General features: G+C 34.7%; 2 protein-coding genes across 2 annotated transcripts in view; one reads left to right on the forward strand and one right to left on the reverse strand.

Annotated features, from left to right (window-relative positions):
* LOC144850012 (uncharacterized) overlaps positions 1 to 15741 on the reverse strand; it is a 38971-nt gene that overhangs the window by 4732 nt on the left and 18498 nt on the right. The gene's annotated exons all lie outside the window — the stretch shown is intronic.
* On the forward strand, positions 357 to 15548 carry LOC144850001 (uncharacterized). The gene is made up of 32 exons (XM_078707154.1): positions 357 to 608; positions 3575 to 3704; positions 3952 to 4020; positions 4109 to 5362; positions 5557 to 5721; positions 6014 to 6153; positions 6412 to 6516; positions 6596 to 6707; positions 6799 to 6911; positions 7034 to 7132; positions 7225 to 7297; positions 7386 to 7483; positions 7673 to 7874; positions 8019 to 8222; positions 8738 to 9036; positions 9399 to 9569; positions 9694 to 9807; positions 9923 to 10207; positions 10342 to 10667; positions 10899 to 11068; positions 11192 to 11271; positions 11411 to 11602; positions 11706 to 11839; positions 11944 to 12028; positions 12188 to 12385; positions 12561 to 12698; positions 12831 to 12973; positions 13084 to 13207; positions 13329 to 13474; positions 13660 to 13780; positions 13988 to 14229; positions 14465 to 15548. The coding sequence occupies exons 1-32, from the start codon at positions 567 to 569 to the stop codon at positions 14625 to 14627; spliced, it is 5937 nt and encodes a 1978-aa protein (XP_078563280.1). The 5' UTR covers positions 357 to 566; the 3' UTR covers positions 14628 to 15548.

Consider the following 15741-nt stretch of genomic DNA (forward strand, 5'->3'; position numbering starts at 1 on the left):
TTTACTGGTAAACTACAGTATATATTTTTGAGAACAGAAAGGGAAATCTGAATTGTAGGTTTTCCTGATCAAGTAAAAAGTACAGTATATTGCGCTCATACCTATGAGATTTTCATTTTCAGCATTTTTGCTGTGAGGTTTGGACATTCTGTTAAAAATTACTTTAATTGTCTCGGACGGGAGGTTACAGTATTTCGTGATCTGTGGCTTTTAATCGGGATTATGGACATTTAAAAATCAAAGATCCATGACATTATGCAATAACGGATATCCCACTCATATCGTTAACAATTTGGTGACCCTTGTTTTTCCTTTATTTCGAATGAAGATATTCAATTAGGAAATGACCTTGTGGGAGACCTGCGAACACAGTAAAACTGCACAGCAAGCTGGTTGTTTTGACAGTTCGCTCAGCGAGTCAAGCTCAGCCGTGTCTAATGCGAGCGCTCTTATGCACAATCTATACTAAATAAATTATAATAGGGAAAGGCTAGCAGAGATTGTATACCGAGTGCACACGCCCATCTATTCAGACAGGTTTGGTAGTATTTCAGGTAACTAGGAAGATGTCGGAGACACCACCCGGTTCAGAAAAGCAGAAGGCTGAGGTAAGTTTACAATGTTAAAATTATCATAATATAAATGTACATCTCATTAATTACTGTGATGGGAATATCCTACTTAAGATATACTATAGACACTGTACATATACGATGTCGGTAGGCATGTGGCGTATGAAGAATTACTTTCCAAAATGTGTTTGAAACAATATGCGTGACCCTTTGATTGTCTATAGTGCAATAATTGTTATAATTGGAATGAGGATGGTCAAATCCTCATTTATGTTTAGTAGGTCTACCGGACTATCTATATTTGTACCATCCTTCTCCACGTTCACATTTTATTTTTGTTATTTTCGAGGTCATACCCATTTAAAAAAATCTCATGTAGATCTTAAAATAATGATTTTAAGACATTTTAAGAACACGCGTAAATGGGGAAGGGATAAAAAGTCCCTTTTCGCTCCCATTATTTGATATAAATCAGTAAGCAAGTGACGTATGATACTGTACACTTGATTGATTTCAATATCATTTCAATCAGCTGGGTGATTAATAAAACATTATTGTACGCATTCCTTCAATAAACTGATTATATGCGATTACAGTAGAGGCACCAAATAGACCTACTACAAGAAAAGTGGAATTACCCAAGCTCCGTGAATTTTATGTTAAAAATTACAGGACTCAATGCCATTTCCATTAATGGATATGAATTTTATAGATTAGCAAGGAATCACCAACCCTTACTTTTGTCAAACATAATCTATAAATTTGTATTATAAGCCTGCTGTAGCTGTAGGCGTATAGTACAGGCTAGGCTAGTATATACGTAAAAACAAATACTCGCACGTACGTTGTATTTAAAAAATAAATCAAAGGCCAATATTGTATATTCCAATAAATAACAGGCCTAATCGCATTATAATCAAAACAGTTTTATTAGCTAATAGTCATAGGCCTAACTACTATTCCCGGTGTTATTAGGGACCAAACCTACTATGGAAAAAAGCCTGATATAGCTGCTGATTTTCCTCGTAATGTTATGCATTGCTTTGTTTAATGAATTTTATATTTTTATTAGTTGATGTTTGTGTCCAATTTTGCTGGATTCTATGTATGTATCGGGTTTTTTTTATTGTCATAGTTATATTACTATATTTAAAGATTGATGTTATTGGACGCAATTCAGTTTTGTACTGCAATGTCTTTTTTAAAACCAGAATAATAAAGGATATATTGTTGGCCGCTGAACAATGTATTTGGGTCGTCCTGTTTGAAGTCTGTCCATGTACCAATGCGACACACTGTAGAAATAAAATAGTTTAGCAGGGAGCTTTGTATAATAATTTTACTAACCGAACTCCCTGATTTATAAGTGTATAAAACCTCAGCAGGTGTAACGCCAAATTAAGTGAAATTCCAAATTAGGTTCGCGTGGTCTGTATCACGCAAGGCTAGGTCACCTAATTTTGCAGCACGTTTTGGCGAGCTAATCGTGTTATTAAATATTCATATTATTCACAATAATCTTTACTTATTGTATAAAATTAAATCATTGAAACTGAAGCATACGACAAAATTTACGATTTTAGTGTAAAAACAACGAAGGTAGGCCTACTGAAGGTAAACTACTGAACCGTCGACGCATAAAATACATTCCAAGTTGCAATGCATTCCATTTCTGTCTTTCAATATACGTCACAGTTAAGGTCTACGTTTTTAAAAACATTCCTCAAATATTTTTTATAGCTTTAGTTGAATTTGTACTGTTCTATACCTAGGTAGGACTACTGTTTCCTAATTAGAGTATAGTAGGTCTATTGTATAACCTTCTGCGATACCTGTACGTGGTACATACCGGTACCAAACGTGATTTGCAGATTTGTGTTTGCAGCATGCGGAATCACTTCCTTCCTCCAGTTCTTTAATGTAATAATGGAATAGAGGAGACACTTGTAATTCTTTCTTGGAGATGATTACATAATGTTACACCAACAACTTAAAATAGTAATTTCCTATTGTTTGGACATGCGTACAACAGCAGACCCGGAAAAATCATTTTTTTTAAAAAGGAAGAAATAAGACTACACTATAAAAGAAAACATATATACATTTTGAGGCTTTAATGTTGATACGGCAAAATAAAGCAAAAAACAAAACAATCGATTGCATATAATCTGCTGTTGCAAATGCCATCCATATTATTGATTCACGTCAACATCTATAAAATGTTATGTAATGTAATATACTACTATGTAAAATTAAACAACTTTTATCAGTTTATTGGACTTTTACATTTTTAACCGCATTATTACCTCCGATCTCATTCCTTTTACCTTTATTACCTCCACTCTTATAAACATTATCAGTCATCGTAATTATTTTCATAAAAACAATTTTTCCGATTTAAATCAAACGCATGAAAAAAACAAGGCCATATACATGGCTGCAGTCGCGTGCTCAAGTTAGTGCTTACCGACCAACCGACCGACATAGTGAGCTGTAGAGTCGCGTTGCACGCACGCGACTAAAAACAGAGATCGATGTATCTCGTATTTTAGAGATCAACGTTTAATTACGTTTTAACTTGAATAACAGACGGTATAACACACTTTAGTCTGTTTACGACAAACTCAACCTTCATTGATTGATTGTATTTGACTAAGACATGTTTAAAAAAACGAAGGTCTAAACGAGTAGTTCCGAATGTTAAATTTGATGAGTAATAATGTTAATGCATTAATGTTAAAAGTTTAAAGGTCAAGTGCGATTTACTGAATCGTATCGCCTCTTAAAGTATATATACATGTACAGTACTGCTTGTTGTCTTAGATATACATGCATGTATTTTAAATATGGAATATTAACATTTCACAATTCTGTGAACTTTCATCTTAATATAATATGAAGTTCTAATGACAGAACTGTTTATATTTTGTCACTAACAATTACTATTGAGAAAAACCAAATGTAGTATTACCAGGTACCTACATTTAATTTTTTTTTTACAGAATATAGAATCTGGCGCTAAAATTAACCATGGTCCAGCCGCATCAAGAAAGGTAGCCGCAGTGAGTGCCTTCAGAACGGCTGGTGTTACCTTCAACAGCAAACTAGCAGAAAAGTTAAAAGGCAACAACAGTAAGAACTAACTGTTTTGCCAGTCTTTTAACATAGAAATAAATACTTTTCAATTTCCCGCAACATGGATACGAACATGCAACCTCCAATTTACTTCGTTTGTTTTATCATTACGATGGGCCTAGAAAACAGATACTATCAGTCAGATAAACGTTATTAGGCAAAGAGCTTGTGGTTGTCTTTCTTCACAGCACATTTAGTACGTAAACATTGAATTAATCCTTATTTCAAATTGTCTAATTTTCAGAACAACTAACCGACAACGAAGAAGAGGATTTCGATTTTCCGCCTATGCCTGATAGTAAGGCCATAGTTGGTAAGCTTACTTCATTATACAGAGAATTGTCATTTCATCTTTATTGTATGTAGTTTTTTCATAACAACTCTTTCAAATCATATTTCAGCTGAGAATTCCGCCATAGAAGCTCGGGCACATTCATTTTATCCTGTTCAGTCATACAACAAGTTAAACTTCAGCGTAAATGCAGGACCAGGAGGAGGCGCAGCTCTGCTTTTAATCACCAGGTTTAGAAATGAATATACATCGGCCCATATTCAACTAGTACGTTGTGGTTCGAGTGGGAACAACTTCGAAACGGTGTCATTGGTCAAAACAGGAGCGCACACTGTTTACAACTATGACGTCATATATACCAATAGTGCTGGTTTCCTCTGTCCAATGGCAATATATGGTGCTTCTAATACAAGTCTGTTGTCAAATCTTCCACAATATGGAAATTGCGAATGCGGAGTTCTCTTACAGGGAAGCAAGGAAGGTGTATTTAAAACGAAAATTGAAGTTAGTGAAGTACTGGACTTTTTTTCGTTGCTAGCTCTATGTAGTGGACCACCAATTGAAGGAAAAACACCATCAAATGCTTATTTAATTCAATCGGAGCCATTTTCATCTGCTGCGTTTCTACCAGACAAAAATGACCTTTGGAAGTTTACAAAAGACGATGATGGTTTTCTAAAAATCACAGGTCCACAAAGTAGTTCGGTACTTCTGTTCTTCAATTCATCAATAGATTTAAAGAGTAAAGTGGAGGTGACAGGAGAAAAGGCATTAGTAAACCACACGCAAAGCTTCGTCGGTTCTGAAGAGACATCTCTTCTGAGTGAATTGAAGAAATTGCCAAATGGATGCATGTTCGTTCTTTGTTCTCATGGAGATGGAGAGGAAGACGATAAAACTACATCTGCACTTTATCTTGTCGGTATAAATGAAAGTAACATAGATTGTACATTTATTCAGGGGATGAGTGGATCATTTACATCCGGGGATGCTTGGAAGATTTATAACAAAGATGATAGTCTCATTGTTGTTGGGCCAGCCGGCCCCTGTCGATATACCATAATATCAAACATTGCCTCATCTATTAAGATAGACGAAAGCCGATTGGCAACATGTCTGGTGACTGGTGAAGCTCAACCAATCAGAACTGGTTTTATAGTTGATGGAGATAAAATAATGGGTTGGATTACTAAAGCTTGTAAAATTAAGCTGTTGCTGAATGGGAAAGTTCTTGAAATTATACCAATGAAAAAGCTTCTAAAACAACCAGACGGACGTTTTGGATTTTGTCGAGTGTTATCAGAAGAAGATAAGAAACCAGGATTGAAGTTTATACAAGCTTTTGCATTTATGAAAGATATAAGTAAGTTAATATAGTATATGTAATACATATATTTGGAACATATATTTCTGAAACTTTAACAAAGTGAATATCATTGATTAATTTTACTCTTTCCTGACATTTTTTATGGTATTTTGTACTATTTTTTAAATGTCATATTTTATTCTATGTACAGTAATACTAAAGGTCTTCTTCATACATTGTTTTTTTATTAGATGGTGTTGACAAATTGATGCAGTTCGAAGGATCACCGCATACCTTGACTATACAACCAAAGGGTGCACATGTGGCGATAAATCTTGGTGGACCAGCTTATGAATCACTCTCAGGAATCGTATTTGCTGACACACAAACACTTTTTAAGATGCATGACGAACACGGTAAGACAACCGGAATATTCCACACAGTTGCATCAGCATTTTCATCTTTATTTGTCCTTTCTATTAATTTGACCAACCACAAGCAACAGTTCAGATAGTCCTTCGCTTGTTATTGGTAAAATTGCCTGCGTATGTACGTCTTTGCGTTGCACCCTAATGCAAATCAACCGTTATTTAACTGTATCGTTATAAATTAAAATGTATACCTTGTGTATACAATATAAATACTAAAGATATGTTGTAACTTTAAAAATTGCAATTTTGCTAGTAAATTATAAACTTTCTTGTGTAGGCTTACAAGGTGTCAGAAAGTTCGTTGACATTGTACAAGAAGACGGCCTGACTGCCATCATTGGAAACACTCACGATGGATTCATTGGAGGAACAAGCAATAGCACACATCCAGAGTATCTTGATGAAATGAAGTTTGAGGTGAGTAGACCATTGACAACCTTTTCACATGAAATCAAATTAATACATTTTGAATTAAACAATTTCAATTTTCCAAAGCTTTTTTTTAATTTAGAAGAATTATCGCTCCACATTGGCATATGCTGTTTAGCATTGAATCTTTCTTACCAAGAGCACGGTCTTATGAACTGTGCTGAAACTGGACTAAAGACAATTTGTTACTGTTTTAGAACACTGTAAAAATTACTAAAACACGTTCTACCTTTTATATTGTCATAGTTTGACTTACCAAATGGTCCATATAACGTGAGGTTGTATGGCGTCAGCAAGAACATAGCATTCATTGATGATCTGCTGATTCAGGATGAAAACGTTGCTGATAAGGTAATATTATCAACATTATTAGCTCTACGTAATTATACTTTCCAACATTACATTACAAATTTATTTTTCTCTGCTATAGGTTACTGAAGCGACCGAAAAGATACAGGAAAAGGTACCTGGTCTGTCTTTGAAGTTTACCGATATTGAAACTAAAGTCGAAAACAACAAGTTAAAGCTATTTTTTGGAACAGGTAAATTTGAAAGTTTGATACTATTTACAGAGTACTTGTATGTTGATGGCCCAAGAGTGTATTTCAACTTCTTTCATTTTTTGCATTAAAGTTAGCAATGGTCCTGGTGCTAGGCCATCAGCACTGGTTGTTACAGATAAAACATACGTTGAACCAAAACTTACAGAAATGGAACTAGCAGAAGAAGCTAAAAGTAAAGTAGAGGTAAATATAGGCACTTACTGTATCTATGGCTGATATGAATAGACTGAATATTATTCAGAACACTGAAAAGACCCTAAAAGACCCTAACAGGGTTTCTAAATGTTCTTGTTCATTTGTTTCAGTTAGCAAATAATCTCGTCCCTCTTAATCGGGCAATGTCTAAGAAAGAGATCAAAATAGCCGGATGGTCCTCAAATCTGTTAGAGAATGCATCGGGTGAGGTAAGTGGATTCAATGGTGATAACGTACACTACTGTAGACTTCTTTCAAAAGGCACAACTTTAACACATGCTTCTTTTTCTTTCCTTGTCAGACAGCTGATATGACTGGCTGGAATTATGCTGGTGACTGGGTCATTCATAGTGGAGGAGACAATACTGAAACAAGTAAGTAGGTCTAACGATAATATTATTATTTTGTTATCAAAACTCAAAGCTTAAAAACTATATCTTGATTTCTCTATTATGTTTACAGAGTTTGTTGCTTCCCACATGACTTGCGAAAAAAACCAAGAAATTAATCTCCTCTCTCATTTTTCGGCTGAACATTTAGACTCTTGTCCAGAGATTCAGGTAAGTTAAAAATATTAGTATTACATTAAATAACATACATAATAATAAGAAATAGAAATATAGAAATTTGGATCCACTGTAAATTTTATGATTCGTAAATGATTAGAATAATAACAGAAATAGAATGTTCTCATGTTCACTTATGTATTTTAAAATATCGAAATTACGTATTCACTGTTTTTCATTCAGGCATCAGAATCGTTCCGTGCCGGAACATGTGGTGGAGGCTTCTATTCATTAACCGTTACCCTAATGAACGCGGATGGTGATACAATTGCGAAAAAAACAACAGATGAACAGGGAAGTATAGAGCATTTAGAATGGATTCGTGAGTGTTTTACATTTAAGGATTATGGAAAAGGTCTTCGCCTCATTTCATTCCAAACTACAGGTTAGTCTATTTGCCAAATGTTTTGTTCATTTCACTCTATGTATTTATGAAATACAGTAGAAATAATGTGAAATAAGATACACATCACAAATACTGTAGCGCAATGTACTGTTTGTGTCATTAAAATTCTATTTAAACTTAAAGGTAGAGACGATAAAGGTTGGGCGGGGCATTTCGGCGTCCTGGTATCTACCGCCTGCTTGCGTGTCAAAAGTGAAACTACTGCTGCTGCTGGTGACGTGTACAAAGATGTCATAGAAGAAGAGAATGACAAAAGTATTGACCAAATCGTCAGAGGGTTACTAGAGGAGAATAATGAAACTCTCACTGAGCTTCAACAAGATGAAGGTATTTTAAAGATTTTTAAAAGATTGTTTACTCACTTATTGACATTTCTATCGGGTAAAACCCAGCTTACATGTTGCGGGATGAACTTCACAAAACTCACCTAAAAATGTCGAAAAACCTTTTAAGCAGTTATTCCAAGGTCTAGTGTTGTAGAGTTCTTTCACGTCTTTGGTTTTACGTTTTTCTTTGTATTTGAAACTAAAAACTAACTACTAACTATTTTATCTAGGTGACCCCACACTGTTTTGTATCAGATTAAAGTACCATTATTGAATATCAGAACTTCTAACAAATGCATAAATTACGTTACTCACGCGTTTTCCTGTTTTTCCTTTCTCATACAGTGTTTTCAATGTTATTTTGTGATATATTCTTAGCTTCTTCTGTATTAACTTTTAATATTATTATTACAACATAGTCGTCCACATTTGTTCGTAGATTAATTGGCGCTAGTATATTGATATCAACAAACACTGTTTTACTAACAAAGAAATATTTGTTTCATGATTATCTAGAGGAAGAATCTGTTGTGGATTTCAATAAACCTCTTCTGAATAGAGCCAATGACTCGCTTCCCGTATCAAAGCCTGTCGCACGAAGAACGAAGAAAAAACGTCGCGAAGTCCGAGTGTTTGTGTCAAGCACGTTTAGAGATTTCCAGGAAGAACGCGAAGTTCTCATTAAGAAGGCTTTCCGAGAATTGAACCGTATGTGTACAGAGCGAGGAATCTGTTTCACGTACGTAGATCTTAGATGGGGAATCACGCAAGAACAGTCAAAAGATGGCCAAACCATTTCGATCTGCTTACGTGAGGTAAATTATGAGCTAATCTGTATTTAATGTATTCATACAAAGTATATTTTTATGTGGACTCCTGGTTTAATCATACTGATAATGTACCCTAACTCCGTCGGAAATTTATATTCACCTAGTATTTTCCATTTATATATATATATATATATTTCTTATTTTTTAGGACACCACTACTTGTAAAAGATTTTTTTGCTTTGTGGTTGTTCCTGATTCATTTTTCCTCAGTTTTACAGTGTTACAAATTTACTTGTCGTGCTTGAAATGAAATGAAATACATATCAATATCAATATCTACTACTTTCAAATAGTTTTGAGAATATAAGAATATATGGATGGATAAGATATTATATTATATTTTTCAGATTGACAAGTGCCGTCCATATTTTATCTGTTTACTTGGTGAGCGGTATGGATGGTGTCAGAGAGAAACCGTACCCGATACACTTCTTGACAAAACATACGATGTCGCCATAGATAATTACAGTCGCTTCGATTGGATTGATAAGTTTAGATTTAACACCAGTGTTACGAGAGTAAGTTCACTATTGTAATCAATAATCTAGCAGTAGCTGCTTTAATAGTAATAGTGTTCATAATAACTATGGTAGAACTCGTTTAAAAAACAATGAAGATTTATACTTCTGAATGTTTTCTTAGCTGGAAGCATTATATGGTGCTCTTAGATGTAAGGAGGCTGCAATGAACCGATCTTTCTTCTACATAAGAGAACAACAGTTAGACGAGGAGGATATGACAATAATGAAGGAAATTGTAAGTAAGACCAGAAGGAGACAGTTTTATTGGTTATAACACAAAGCAAAATCTTTCGATTTACAAAATGAATTTTAATCGTTACCGAAATTGTATATTTTGTTTAATAAAATAGCAAGAAGAAATGGAAGCAAAAGATAAGGCAGCTAAAGAAAAAATAGAAACAGAAAAACAAGAAAAGAGTGGCCAAAGAGAAGAGACAAAGTCAGCTGATGAACAACAAACGGAAGAAAAGAAGAAGCCAGAAGTTAAGAAAGCAATACCCGATAGCAAGAAAGGTGCCCTTGAATCTTTTTGGCATTACAATCAGCAACAGGAATTTAGAAAGGTAGTAGAAGATTCTGGTATGAACGTAAGAAGATATAGAGGGGCGGATGAAGCACACGCCAAGATTCTTGAGGTAAGAGCGATTATGATACAACTATTGCACACAGACATCTAGTACATAACATAGATAATCAATCACTCTTGGGTCAGGTAAAGTCTATAAAATTCATGTTAAATAATAAGTACACTTTGTGTTTTTTTTCTAAGGATCTCACAAGATGTGTTGACGAAGATTTTCCACCTGGAACAGAACTTACAGGCCTCCAACGAGAAAAAGAGGCACACGTAGCATTTGCTGAAGTTCGCTGCCGGATTTATATCGGCAGAGAAGACTACTTCACGGCAATTGACGATCACGTTGCTAAAGATACGGATGTTCCATTTGTTGTACTAGGAAGGTCTGGTTCCGGCAAGTCGGCATTGATTGCCAACTGGTGCACAAGATACGAGGAAAAGCACCCAAATGATTTTGTCTTTATGCATTTCATTGGTAGCTCAGCGGAGAGTGCTTCGCATCTGAACCTTTTGAGAAGGTAAATAAAGCAAAGCTTGTCTGCGTTTTTATCATAATTCTCGGTAAAGTCTAACTATTATTATTTATGTAACATGCCATGCCATTTTTCTGGTTGTATTAGATCTAATAGCAAATAGAAAATTGCAAACAAACATTCTTTCAAGATATACAGTATTTCTTACTGAGCTTACTACCTATACATATACTGAGGTTTGATTTAACTAGCTTATCGTATAATGTGTCATAACAGATTGTATGAAGAAATGAAGCAGTTCTTTAACTTTCCACAAGCCGTTCCTTCGTCTGACCGTAACCTTGTTCTAGATCTTCCATCATGGCTCAAACAAGCGGGAAATATCGGCAATGTTATGATTGTACTTGATGCGTTGAACCAGTTAGATACCGGAGCCGGAGCTACAGGTAAGTTCTTCATGTACTTGGATGAAGTGGTTAAAGTAAATTAGATGTATCATCAAATTCACCGAGGAGGAATTGAAACCATTAACCATACCCCGTTGACTTAAAATGTTTATTTTTTTCAAGGTGATGAACAGGAACTAAAATGGCTTCCAAAAACACTTCCAAGTGGTGTTAAGATGGTACTATCAACACTTCCCGGAACGGTAGGTATTTCGAAAACCGTTTAAATAAAGTAAAAATTTACATTGCCATGTCAATTAACGTACGATTAGCCAACATTTACTTGTTCGATGTGAAAGATATAATACTGCAATTAACTAACCTACACTGTTTTTATTGTAGGCCTATGATGCGGTGGTGGCAAACGAATGGCCAACATTTGAGATTTTCCCATTACAATCGAGCGAGAAGAAGCAGATAATAACAGAGTATATGACTTTATACGCAAAGACACTCAGTGAGGAACAGATGAATATGATACTCAATGCAAACCAGACCAGCAACCCATTGTACTTAAAGTCACTCATGGATGAGGTAAACTACACTTCAAGAAATGTTTTTCAACAAGCAAATAGCAATAATAAATGTCTTTGAAATGTAGGCTAATGTAACATAACATTGTCTGTCCACTCCTTAGATTCGCATGTACGGAGAGTTCTTTCAATTGACGAGTGCAATTAAATCCTACCTGAGTGCTGATAGTCCAGGAGAGCTCTTTGTTAAAATTCTAGAGCGTCTGGAAAATGATTTTGAGACTGGGTCGTTTGAAAGGTAAGGGAATTGCATGAATTGACAGAATTCTCAAATCAAACATCAAGTTTATTAAAACACATAATAATATTCATTGTGATAATTTTTGTTGGTGGCTTTTACAGACCTGGACTTGTACGAGACACTACAACAGCAATATGGTGTTCCAACAAGGGAATGACAGAGGCTGAGTTAACAGAATATTTACAAGTAAGCTTTCTCAGACATTCTAACTTTTTATCAAAATACCAATAACATCTTTATTCTAATTAACTAGACCTGTCATCCATACAATTGCACGCATAACATTAAGATAGTTAAGACGGAAAGGTAGTTTTAATTAATCTTATTTCTAATGTATTATTTAAGGTAACATCAAGAGTATGGTCACCATTTTATCTGTCACTCGAAGAGAACGTAATTAATCGAAATGGAGTTCTTAACTTCTTCCACGACCATCTGAGACAAGCTGTTGAAAGGAAGTACCTGAACACACCCGAACTTAAGAGACAATGCTACATGGACTTGGCGGATTTCTTTAATAGGAAGGACATCGATGATCGCTATGTAAGTCACGTCAATCCAAACGGCCTTCTACCCTAGTTGATGTTTTTTTTAATGCAAGTGTTAATATAGGCGAAACTAGTTTTCTTGTAGCACTGGCCATATACTATCAACTCAATGTAACAATCATATACCACCAACACTTAATGTGTAATAAAAACTGTCACTTCCATTTTAGACAGAAGAAGTTCCGTTCTTATTCTCACAAGCTGGTGATCTGAGGCGTCTACGTGCCACTATTCTAAACATTGTAGTCTTTCAACGAATGATGGCAACGGAAGAGGGCAAATTTGAACTCATCAAAGCTTGGCAACTGGTAAGAATAAAAGTTTATCTAATGACCGGAACTGTAATTGGTCAATATCAATATTTGAACCATGTTTAATTGAAATTGTATAAAGAGGATTTTGAACAGATGTCTGCAATAATTTATATTTCTCATCTTTAGCTCGGAGGCTACGAACAAGTTGAAGAAGCGTATGTGGGAACTCTTGCGAAGGCTGAATCATGGGAAAGTACAAAAGACAAAGCCAGCCTAATTAGGTCTATGGCAGGATTCTTTATGCAGTTGGGTCTTCAAAAGGGTGCAAGGTAAAAGCAATTTGATGACAATTATAATTACTGAATTTACAAAACAAGGTTATAAATGACATTAATATTAATAATTCCTTTAATATGATAAATTGTTTGTACTTGATTAGATCATTGTATGAGCGGCTACTGGAGGCTTTGGAAAACAAATACAAGGAAGAGTATTCGACAATTGTATACCATCATAGACACTACACGTACAGACGACAATGTGTACATCTAGAGGTGCTAGAGGTAAGATAATTATGAATAATTCTGAAGACACTGGCATAAGAAAAGCTTCCTGGTCGCTATACTGATTGGATTAGTTTCGTATGTCATCACCTATTCATAGTTATGATTCATTCAATTACAGGTTATAATACAGCTAGGCTTGGTTTGCCGAAGCCTCGGGGAACTCGATGACGCTAAGAAGTACTTGTATGACGTCATCAGTCGCATGAACAAGATTCGCACACCAGCGCAGAAACTTCAGTTAGTGAAAGCTCTTATTGGATTGGGGTAAATATTCTATATAATTATATATAACTATTACTGTACTATAGTATTGCTATAATTAACGACTATCAATATAAACATCAGAATCAATGTCATTCTGTAGCATTTTTAGTACCGTAGGTCTTGGCCTATATCGGTTTTCATTTTATTCTATATACTTACTTATATAAGTACTTGTATAACTGTAGGTCTGTACTTCGACTTCAAGAGAAAGCGGAGCAAGCCAAGGGATATTTAAAACGAGCTCAGGAGATAGCAACAGATATTTTAGGAAAGAACCACCACTATGTTGCCGCAATAGTAGGACAGGTAAAATATTATATTCACCAATACGATGAATACATTACTATACAAAAACAACAAGCAACATATATTCAATGAGATAGAAATAACAATAGTACCAGCACAACAATGTTTGTTGAAACTTTAAGGAGGACAAATATTCTGAAAATTGGATGTCACAGGATGAAATGTGTGAAGCAATCAATCTAATGACATTTACTATTTAATCCACAGATTGGAGAGCTTTCGTACGGACAAGGTCGTCTTGAAGACGGGTTGATCCATCATCTTTGGGATATGCAGCTAACCCAAAATGAAGTAGGATTGAGTCACCCACGTGTAGGAGCCATCTTAAACAACATCGCTCTTGTTTACGATGACAAGAATGACAAACTAGCTGGTGATTTATTCAAAGGCGTCTTGAAGATATTGGTGCAGGCATTTGGACAGAACCATGTTGATGTCGCAATTGTCAGGTATGTATGTCAATGGCATAATGCCAAATGTCTGTCCTGTGATTCTCTGGCCAAACTTGTGAGGCCGGCATGACCGGCTATTAATTGTCATAGTTGTTGTGGTGCTGTCATAAAACCACCTCCAATAGTATAACAGTTTGGTTATTGTCAACTGTCCTTTGACTAATTAATTGTTTAGACTGTGTATACTGCTAGGCCTTCTTTTAAGATTCAAATGTTTACATTGTATTTTCAGATTCAACTTAGGAGCGTTCCTATTTGCAAACAATCTGTATGAAAGAGCTCGCTATCAATTCGACGAAGCATTGCGAATATTTCAACTCTTCCTTGGTGATAATCACCCGGAAACAAAATCCACTACAGAGGCATTGGAGAAGCTAAAGAATTTTTCAAAGTGAAATCCTCGTAGACTGTCAAGCACGAACAATGTCATTGCTTAGATAACTTCCGAATCTTTTATAAATGTAATAACTGTTGAAACAATCATAATTACACTTTCATGCGACAGAAACCATACCAAATGCATATTACATGGATTTATACAATTTTAAATTTGATATGACAAAGATAACTTTAACGCAACCAATATATATTTAAACAAAAATATCGTTGAAAAATAATGCTTATATAAAATAACTGGATACCAACCAACAACATCGTACTATACAATTGAAGAGGTAGGCCTATAGGCAATAACAAGCAATTGATTACTCGTTTTAATGTTTAATTGTGTATGTGTAACAGATTATACATAAAGGAAGATAATAATATATATTGGAAATATACTAGTTGTATTGTAGAACAAATATTTAACCAGTAATATTATCAATTATATTTGAATTAAATTTAGACAAACATAGTAGGCGATGTTTTTTAAATTGAATATACTTTGAATAATGGTAGAACAGCTAACAATGAATATAGGTATGAAGTAAACATAACAAAAAGATAATACATCCTGAAATGGCAAGCAAACCATTCTTATCAATTATCATAGTTGCCTGATTGATAAGAACAGCATTACATAATTAGAAATAAACTATTCAGGTTTGATTAATTGGACTTAATATCCATATATTTTACTTCAATATTCATGAAAATGTTATAGTTTGAGATTTAATAAAGTCGCTTGAAATAAACTACTACAGTTCCGCTAACTTTAGATCTTCTACTAGTAACACATCATGCCTGCTATGGAAATTAACAAGAACAATAACAACAATGTATAGTAAAATAAAATCTGCAGCACTTTACATTAATGAGTAACATTACTCGAAATCAAAAGTCTTCAGCCTTTTAAACTGGCTGACTAACGTCAATATCAAACTTTGTAAAGAGAAAATAGAATTACAATTTGAATAAAAGTACTATAATATATCTAAATCGGTTAGTTATTTGTATGAAATGTCAATTAGTTCAGTTACCCCGTAGAATCGTAATATAAAAGAATGAAGAAATCAATGGAAATACTGCATTAATTACGGGTGAATATTGACAATACAGTCACGGTTC

Source organism: Antedon bifida, chromosome 8, assembly GCF_963402885.1.
Source record: "Antedon bifida chromosome 8, ecAntBifi1.1, whole genome shotgun sequence".
NCBI lineage: Eukaryota > Metazoa > Echinodermata > Crinoidea > Comatulida > Antedonidae > Antedon > Antedon bifida.

What these genes read in the sequence shown, in the direction of transcription:
- LOC144850001 (XM_078707154.1), top strand. Translation starts at nt 567, where the DNA reads ATGTCGGAGACACCACCCGGTTCAGAAAAGCAGAAGGCTGAG. An exon ending in TGCATTTATGAAAGATATAA is followed by an intron (nt 5,363 to 5,556) that starts GTAAGTTAATAT and finishes TTTTTTTATTAG; the next exon opens with ATGGTGTTGACAAATTGATG. An exon ending in TCATCAAAGCTTGGCAACTG is followed by an intron (nt 12,699 to 12,830) that starts GTAAGAATAAAA and finishes TCTCATCTTTAG; the next exon opens with CTCGGAGGCTACGAACAAGT.